The sequence below is a fragment of the Pteropus alecto genome, unplaced genomic scaffold (genome assembly GCF_000325575.1).
Source record: "Pteropus alecto unplaced genomic scaffold, ASM32557v1 scaffold138, whole genome shotgun sequence".
Lineage (NCBI taxonomy): Eukaryota > Metazoa > Chordata > Mammalia > Chiroptera > Pteropodidae > Pteropus > Pteropus alecto.
The window spans coordinates 731,540-741,282 of record NW_006441525.1 but is presented as its reverse complement, the minus strand read 5'-3'; the positions used below and the strand labels follow the sequence as shown (position 1 = coordinate 741,282).

At 31.5% G+C, this 9,743-nt stretch overlaps 1 protein-coding gene across 4 annotated transcripts in view; it reads left to right on the top strand.

Moving 5' to 3' along the window:
- ERCC6L2 (ERCC excision repair 6 like 2) overlaps positions 1–9,743 on the top strand; it is a 118,157-nt gene that overhangs the window by 46,472 nt on the left and 61,942 nt on the right. For 3 of the 4 annotated variants that reach the window (XM_025051663.1, XM_006918812.3, XM_015594783.2), the window contains exons 9-11: positions 13–132; positions 6,306–6,377; positions 6,929–7,074. In XM_025051663.1, coding sequence (XP_024907431.1) covers positions 13–132; positions 6,306–6,377; positions 6,929–7,074 — 338 coding nt within the window. The remainder of the gene's footprint in view (positions 1–12; positions 133–6,305; positions 6,378–6,928; positions 7,075–9,743) is intronic. The other variant, XM_025051664.1, reaches the window with a different exon arrangement.

Below are 9,743 nucleotides of genomic sequence, written 5' to 3'. Positions count from 1 at the left end.
CTTTCCCTTAAGGAAACGATTATCAAAAGGATATGTGATCAGGTATTTTCCAGATTCCCAGATTATGTGCAGAAAAGCAAAGATGCAGCCTTTCAAACACTTTCTGACCCAAAATACAGTGGAAAAATGAAGGTAACTGCTCTTCTTTTAGGTTGTATACACATAAGGATGATATACAAAATATTTATCAAATGGTATGTCAGGGATACCAATTAATCAGAACAGATGCTCCATCATTCAGAAGAGGCGGTGGCCAAAGACAACTGGTATAGTTGTATCTGTACTTATTAGCTCACTGTGAATACTGCATCCCATGGGTTCTCAATTAAAAGTACATCAAGTATACTTCAGACTTTCCTGTTGATGTATTGGATTTATGCCTTCTTAAAAATATATGCTGTTGCCACACGTATAATAATTTGTCTTCAAATGTTTAAGGAGATAATCTACCAGAAGTAAAAATGCTGATACCAAACAGGAAGGTGAAGATAGGTAAGGGCTCAGAATTAGATACATGAACTTTTTGAAGCATTCTCTATAAGTTCTCAATGAGACCTCTATCAAAGAGTTTTCAAGACCTCTATGTTTAGACTGAATTTGCTTCCTTTTGTTTTTACTTGCCAACTTAGATTGTGATCACTAAATTTTCTCATTTGTGGCAAGGGAGCATTTGCTGTACACTGGAAAACTGATCTATAGGTGCTGCTCTTGGTGATGTATTGCTGAGGGAGGAGTGTGAAAAGTAAAGCTAGTTCTCCAACTATGACCCAGACCTCTGGGCATTGCCTGTCACAGCTGCATGAAATGCTGACATCTTCTAGCCTCCGTGTAGAAGAATTTGTTTGTTTGACCCCTTAATAACTATCAAGAATCTTTTATTTATGGAAAGATTTTTACAGAACTATTCCCAACTTTATCTTTTAATTACAAAAATTATGCTGTTTCTCTTGGCAAAAAATAAAAAGGAAAAAGGAAGTAATTCAAAGTAGGTTTTTTTTTCCTTTAAAATCCTGGAAATAGTTATAGCAGTTAATCTACATAAGCTCACTATAGTTTAGTTTGCTTGGACCTCTAAATTCAATGATATAAACTAAAAGCTAGGGAAATTACCTTAAAAACTTGCAAGTATATATTTGTATTGAGATATAATTGACATATAACATTGTATTAGTTCAGGTATACAACATAACGATTTAACATATGTATATATTGTGAAGTAATTACATAAGTTTAGTTGACATCCATCACCTCACAGTTATGATTTTTTTTTCTTGTGAGAACTTTTATGATCTGCTCTCTTGGCAACTTTCAAATATAGAATATGGTATTGCTAACTACTGTCACCATGCTATACATTACATCCCCAGAAGTTATTTATCTTATACCTAGAAGTTTGTACCTTTTGGCTACCTTTGCCCATTTCACCTCCCCTCCGCCACATACTGCCTCCACCACTAACCTGTTCTCTGTACCTATGAGTTTGGGTGTTTTCTTTTTTTTTCTTTTTTTTTTTTAGCTTCCACATATAAGTGAGACCATATAGTATTTGTCTTTCTCTGTCTGATTTATTTCATTTTGCGTAATTCCTTCAAGGTTTATCCATGTTGTCTCAAATGGCAGGATTTCCTTCTTTGCTTTTTTATTGATAAATAATATTGTATACCAGATCTTTATCCATTCATCCATCAGTGGACCCTTACATTGTTTCTATGTCTTGGCTATTGTAAATAATGCTGCATTGAACACAGAGGTGCATGTATCTTTTTGAGATCAGTTTCATTCTTTTGCTCGTGGCTGTCTAGTTTTTCCAACACCATTTATTGAAGAGACTGTCCTTTCCCATTTTATATTCTTGCTGCCTTTGTTGTAAATTAATGGACCATATATGAGTGGTTTTATTTCTGGGCTGTCTATTCTGTTCCGTTGATCTGTGAGCCTGTTTTTATGCCAATTCCATACTGTTTTGATTATTGTAATATGGTTTTGAAATCAGAAATTGTGATGCCTTCAGCTCTGTTCTTTTTCAAGATTGCTGTGACTATTCAGAGCCTTTTAGGGTTCCATACAAACTTTAGGATTGTTTATTCTATTTCTGTGAAAAATGCCATTGGAATTTTGAGAAGGATTGCATTGAACATATAGATTCCTTTGGGTAGCATGGACATTTAACAATATTCATTCTTTTAATATGAGATATTAAATGAGATGTTCTATGAGCACAGAATATCTTTCCATTCATGTCTCCTTCAATTTCTTGCATCGTTTTAGAGTTTTCAGTCTACAGGTCTTTCATCTCCACAGTTAAATTTATCCCTAGGTACTTTATTCTTTTTTGATGTAATTGTAAATGGGATTGTGTTTCTTAATTTCTTTTTCTGATAGTTCCTTAGTAGTATATAGAAATGTAACTGATTTTTGTGTTTTGGTTTTGTATCCTGCAACTTTACTGAATTTGTTTATTCTAACAATTTTTTGGTGGAGTCTTCAGAGTTTTCCTATGCGCAATGTTATGTAATCTGCAAAGAGAGGCAGTTTTACTTCTTTTTTCAGATTTGGATGTCTTTTGTTTCTTTTTCTTGCCTAATGACTCTGACTAGGACTTCCCATACTATGTTGAATAAAAGCGACAATAGTAAGCATTCTTATCTTGTTCCTGATCTTAGAGGACAAGCTTTCAGTTTTTTACCGTTGAGAATGTAACCTTTACTATATTATATTCCCTCTATGCCCACTTTGTTGAATGTTGTGAATTTTAAAAAATAAATGAGTTTAATCTAGTGATAATATTCTGTTTATTATCACAACAAATATTGCAAATCTAATAATAATTCCTAAAAATAGTAAATATATTTTTGTCATTGACTTTTATTTAATTATTTTTAAATTTAAAAATGTAAAAAGCCCAATTAATTTAGAAAAGAGCACTTATTATCCCATAATTTAAGCCAATAGAATATTTCCAAAAATCATAGCCTCCTTGAAAACTGCATTATCCATTGCTATTCATTTAAATTTTATCCATTGTGACTCTTCACTAAAAAGTTACCACTCTTGAAATTAAATGAAAGTTTAGAACTCTGCATTTTATATTCTTACATATCCATTAAATGTATGATTTAAAACATACTGTTAGCATCTGATTAAGATAATTATTAGATTTATTTTTTATTATGATTTTTAGAAGGGTAAAAAGCAAGCATAAATTGTGGTAGGAGGTTGGCTGCCTTTATATGTGAAGAAAGCACATAATTTACTTGTTTTGTGAGAGAGCACCAACAAATCAAAGACTGATAGTCATAAACTAGGGATATATTTTTAAGACTGTGTTTCGTCAGTATAGTTAGCAGCATCATGGGGTGACTTAGTAATTCAAAATCTACAGGCTTATTATGGAATGATTGCCTGGGGGGTTAAGAACTCGAAGTTGTATGTACTTCTTTAATTCTGGTGATAAAAGATCCTAGTTCTGTTTCTCTTATAGATTAGTCTGCATGTGCAATTTATTTGTGAACATAATACCTGCTGTGCCCTTCATAGCCTCAAAGCTACACCCATGAACTCTAGCTCTTTCTCTTAAGCATCAAGGTAAAAGTCCTCATTTTTCTTTCCCTTGGGAAATGCCACAGAGTGAGTGACCTACTGTGGGGGTGGGGAAAAAGACTAGGAAACCCAATTTAATGCTGCTGGAATCATACAAGAGTCATGTTAATCTCTAGTCCTGACTAATTTGAGTAAAGTTAGACCCAAGATTCCTTAGCTGTGAATATCCTCAAATTTAGGGTTCCTTTTCAGGTGAATTGCCCTGTTCTGTGAAAGACATATGAGTGATAAAACATTGAGTCTGTATTGTTAAAACTCTAAAGTATAGTGCCTACTCTGTCATTTCTGACATTTCTAGTGAAGGATTTTAGTTCATAGTTATTCATTTTGTTAATAAGTCTATAACTTAGCCTAATAGAGACTTCCAGTCCAAAAACATACATTTTTTCTTATTACTCTTTTCATTTTTAGATATTCAAGAATACCTGAAAATGCAGTAGGTATAATACCATTCCAAACAGAGTGGATTTCTGTGCAGTATATCCTTGAATTAAAATATTAATGTCTTTGAGAGAATGAAAAGACAAGCCATAGACTGGGAAAAAGTATTTGCAAAACAATAAGGGATTATTATCTAAAATATATAAAAACTCTTAAATCTCAACAATAAGAAAACAATCCAATTTAAAACTGGGCAAAAGGTCTGAACAGATGCTTCACCAAGAAGATATACAGATGGCAAATAAGCAGATGAAAAGATGCTCAACATCATATGTCATTAGGGAATTTCAAATTAAAACAACAGTGAGATACTTCTGAACACCTGTTTGAATGACTAAACCCAAAATACTGACAACACCAAATGCTGAAAAAGATGTGGAGCAATAGGAACTCTCATTCATTGCTGATGAGAATGCCATATGGTACAACCACTTTGGAAGACAGTTTGGCAGTTTCTCATAAAGCTAATTATACCCTTACCATAAGATCCAGCAATCGTGTTCATTAGTATTTACTCAAATGAGTTAAAAACATGTCCAATAAGAGCTTGTGTACAGATGTTTATAGCAACTTTATTCATAATTGCTTAAACTTGGAAGCAATCAAAATATCCTTCAAAAGGTGAATGGGTAAATGCCTAGACAATGGAATACTATTCAACAATAGAAAGAAATGAAGTGTCAAGCTATGAAAAGACATGGAGGTACCTAAAATGCATATTGCTAAGTGAAAGAAGCCAGCCTGAAAGGGCTACATACTGTATAATTTCAACTACATGACACTAATGAGAAGGCAAAACTATAGACAGTAAAATGATCAGTGGTTGCCAGGCGTTTGCAGGAAGGGAGGAATAGGTGGAACACAGGGAAATTTTAGGGCAGTGAAATTATTCTGTATGATGTAATGGTGGATACAAGTCATTATACATTTGTCAAAACCCATAGAACTGTACAACACAATGAGTGAACCCTAATGTGAACTATAGACTTAAGTTAATAATAATTTATCAGTATTCATTCATCGGTTGTTACAAATGCTCCACCCTAAAACAAGATATTAATAATAGAAGAAACTGCAGGGGAGGTGTGGGAGTGAGGGAAGAGGAAACCTATTTACTTAATTTTTCTGTAAATCTAAAATTGCTCTAAAAAATAAAGCATTAATTTTAAAAAGTTAATGTATTGTATGAAATTAAAATGTACATATTTCATGTAGAATCATTTATTTTGTAAAAAAATAAAGCTAATGCCAGTAAAACTACTTTATATGTTCTCTAAGTATTAAAATAATGTTTACCAGATCTGTGACATTTTTATTCACCATTTGATTGGTTATCTGAGTAGATTTTTATAAAACTCCACAGCTGTTTTTTGAGGGATTGGATGGTCAGGTTCAGAGTTAGTACAATGTCATCTCTTGCTCAAATATTAAAAGAGTGTTATATTGAATATAAATTTTTTTATTTAAAATTTTAAATTGTATCATTGAATAAATTAAATTTCTTGTTTTATTGCGTAGTTCCAAAAAACCTTAGAGTTCATACATTAAACTCCTTTTTTTTCTTTCATGGGTTGCTTTTCCACAGTGTTCTGGAACTGTCATTGCCAGATGTGGAAATTCTTGTTTTAAAAATAATGGTATAACTATTATACACAGGCTTTGGATTATTTGCTTCCTCCCTGAAAGCACTGTGTTTAGGGGCAGATTATTGGCATTTTGAGGTCAAATTCAAATCTGGAAGTCAGGGCTTACTGTAAATAGAGAAACAGAGAGGAGAAAATGAGAAGAGGTATATATCTGACTGATTATTTTAAGAAAATAAATATCAAGACTTTTAGAACCTAGATGTAATTAAACATATTTCATTACGTCCATCTAGAGAAAATTTAAATACTTCCTAAAGGGAATGCTGCTCTGTAATTTAGTTTCTGAACATCTTGTAGGTATAAAGAAAGTGTATTTTGGAAATTAAATTAATCCATTTAAATGCATCTCATAATCTAAAATGCTTTTTTTTTATTAAAACCAGATGAGATGAAATAAAAGTCTTTGGGAACTTTACCTCATTATTGACAATATGATGATGAATAACACATAATATCTAATACTTTATTTCTCTAACTTGCCAAAAATGAAAGGAATTAGGAAAAGTGACTGAGGTTATATTATATAAAAATACTTTTTAAGAAATTCTCAAGTGATCTTTATATGTACAAAGTGTACTCTTAGAACCAGTTCACTGATGTTCTGTGGTTAATTTCCAGGTCCTTGAGCAGCTTTTAAATCATTGCAGGAAAAACAATGATAAAGTTCTTCTTTTCTCCTTTTCTACCAAGGTGAGTTTCATCTGAAGTGTATTCTTGATTGGCCTAGTCTTCATTCCTGAAGCATAAAGCCTAAGAGACCTAACAGCATTCAGCCACATTTTCTTATATATATCATAGGAAATGATAGAGAGGTAGGCAACTTTTAAATCTCAATTATATCAGTTATATCTGTTGATGTTTTTGTTGATAATTAAAATGTTCTTTAAGACATTTAAGAGTATTTAGAATGTAGAAAATACCACAAAATAAATGAAATATATTTACATAAACTATTTGGCCAATACTTTTTATTTGGTTTTAATTTTAAAAATTAAAGATTGCTTTTTTTTTTCCCTGAAAGATTGATTGAAAAAAAAAGAAAGAAAGAAAGGTTGCTGAATGTTAAAGTCAGTTTCAGGATAATGGAATATATGGGTAAGAAGTCAGAAAAATATTGCTCTTGTAATTATAAGAAATTGTGAGCAGCAGTATTTAATACTTAGTAAATTTTATTTTTATAATGGAATGAAGCTTATTAAACCATGAATTTGTCTTTGCCCATCTCTGTACCTTTCTTCCAGTTGCTCGATGTGCTGCAGCAGTACTGTATGGCGTCTGGGCTTGATTACCGACGTCTTGATGGAAGTACAAAATCAGAGGAAAGAATCAAGATTGTGAAAGAATTCAATAGTACACAAGATGTTAACATTTGCCTTGTCTCTACAATGTAAGAAAATAAAATTTGATAACTTGATTTTTATCTAATTACTTTTAAGATTTAGGATAATTTAAAAACTATTACAGATTAATTTTCAATGATTTTGCTTATATTGCTTTGTTTGATTTGGCTTTAAAGCGAAGCAGCAAAAATGCTATTAATTATGGCCAAAATAACAATTCTTGAGTTTTATCTAAACTTTTCTCTCTATTCCCTTATCATTACTGAATTCCCCTTTATACGTCTGAGTTTATAAAGATAATAATTGAAAAAAATGAATGTTTCCTTCTAGGAATTTTCTGTAGCAGTGTTTTGACTCATGTCAATGATACTGAATTGAATAATTGAGTTATTAATTGAATAACTGAGAATCATTTATAGCAACAGTTTTCAAACTGTTCTCAAGGAGCTCTAGAGAGCCCATGGACCTCATGGGCCAGGCATTTTTCTCCTTTGTCTCTACCTAGTCTCAAACATGTGGAGCAGCTCCACATTTATAGGTTTTATGAAAGTTAAATCAGTTCTAACACCTAGTTACAAATCTCTAATTAAAACCTTTTAAAGAATATAAATATAAATTAAGTCGATGAAAACACCAAAATAAAGCTAATCTCTTTTTGGGGGGTAACAAATCCATAACTATTGGCATCTAATGTAATAAGTATTTTATAGATTTCCTCCCACTGTCTTTCAAAAAGAATTTCAAGGGACTTTAAAAATAAACATATGTAAAATCCAAAAAGTAGACATTAAGTCAAAATATAAGTTACTTAAATGAGAAAGAAAATGATATATATATGATGAGTGAGCACTGAAATCATACTGTTGAGCACTGAAATTATTCTTGAATTTTTGCAACTACAGCAGAAAGAGAGAAGCTCTAGATTCTCAATTTCCTGTGAATGAATTCAAGTTGTAATTTCTCACATGAGTCCTTATGTACAGAGCCTTAAGTGACATAGAATACTGTTTCTATAAAACAGTATTAAGTTTTATAAAACATGCATAAGTATTCTTAACTTTTAAATCATGTTTTTCAAAGTAATAAATGCCTTCAACAACAGTTCAAATAGTACAGAACTTATGATGACAAGCAGCTGTCTTACAGTCATCTCACCCCTAGTCTGTTTTGATAAGATCTGCCATAAAGCTCCTAATTATCTCTTCAACTATGTTAGAAATTGCTATTTAACCCATCTATTAAATTTTTAATTTTTAAAGAATGTATTTTTTATGTTTAGAAGTTCTATTTGGTATTTTTCAAATGTGCCTGATAATTTTTACTCTATTTTGTTCTTTATGAATTCTAGCCTTTCTTTATTTCTTTAGTAATTTTAATCTCTTGAATGGCCTTTTTGCTCTATTGACTCCTGTACTTTGAGTGCTTGATCCTTCTATTTGATGTTTCTTCCGGCTTTTCCTTATGGTAGATGGTTTCTTCACACATTTTAAATTTTTTATTTTGAGCTTATCTTTAGTAGGTCTTTTTCTTCTGTGGAAATCCTTTGGTTGTAATTTTCTACTACTGTGATTTTGCTTTGACTTCTGCTAGGCATCCCAACTAAAGGAAGGGAAGAAGTTTTGGATTCCTATTTTCCCATTACTGAATTCAAGGAGTAATTTGCTACATAAGTCTGTACATAATAAAGAACCTCATGTAACATAATCAATATGTTCTTCAACTGTGTTTTGCGAAAGGCACATAAGTTCACTTTGTTTTGTTTTTCTTATTTTGCAATAGTTTATATTTAATTTCTGGGTGTTGTAGCAGAAGAATTATCACGTTAGCTTTGTCCATCATTCAGAATCCTAAGTCTTCATTGTCTTTTCATTTATCAACAGTATACAACTTGGAGTCTATTATGAAACAGGAGGATTTAGTCTAGGTTACACTACTCTCTCCCCACTTTTCACATAATCTTTACTATTTTTATTATTTGTCTATAAATTATTTTTGTAAGTTTAAATAATGTACTTCAATTTTTGATATTTTAGTCTACTCACTTCCTATGGTATATCTAAGTGCTTATAATGGGTGATAGTAGAGATAGTTAGCAGGCAGCCTTCCTTTTTTCTACATTTGTCACTTGTTTTATTATCTGTCAACTATTTTAACTTTTTACTTCATGAGAGTATTAGGAATTTTCACTAAGTCCTGCAATAATAATGATCTGCCCATAGGTTGGCTCTAGAATTTGGAGGCTAGAAAATAGCATTTACATTATTATGATTTTTAAAACAATGTTTAATGCTGGACCCCTTAGTGCTAAAATAATTTCTCTGAATGTTCATGACCTCTTGGCCAATTCAAGGAGAACAGCCTTTATATCAACCTCTACTGAGTTCTCTTTTCTAACACTTCATTTATTATTTTATGTTTGCACAGTTCAGTTCACTCTATATTTCAATCATGACTTTCTTATTGTTTTTTCCTCAGTGTATTTTTGCCTTTTATAACAATAATCTTCAATATAAAAAAATAATAATCTTCAATATATTACTAATTCACATTCATACTTTTTCTTCTCTTGAATTCTTTGTATCCTGAAGAACTTTCTCCTGAAGCCTTTTATACTTTGGTTTTAATATGGATTAGTTGTTTTCTAGACCTGATTAAGAGCTGTTTCCTTGAAGTATTTTTCACTGCTCTTCTGCATTGGATCCTTTTTTTTTTTTTT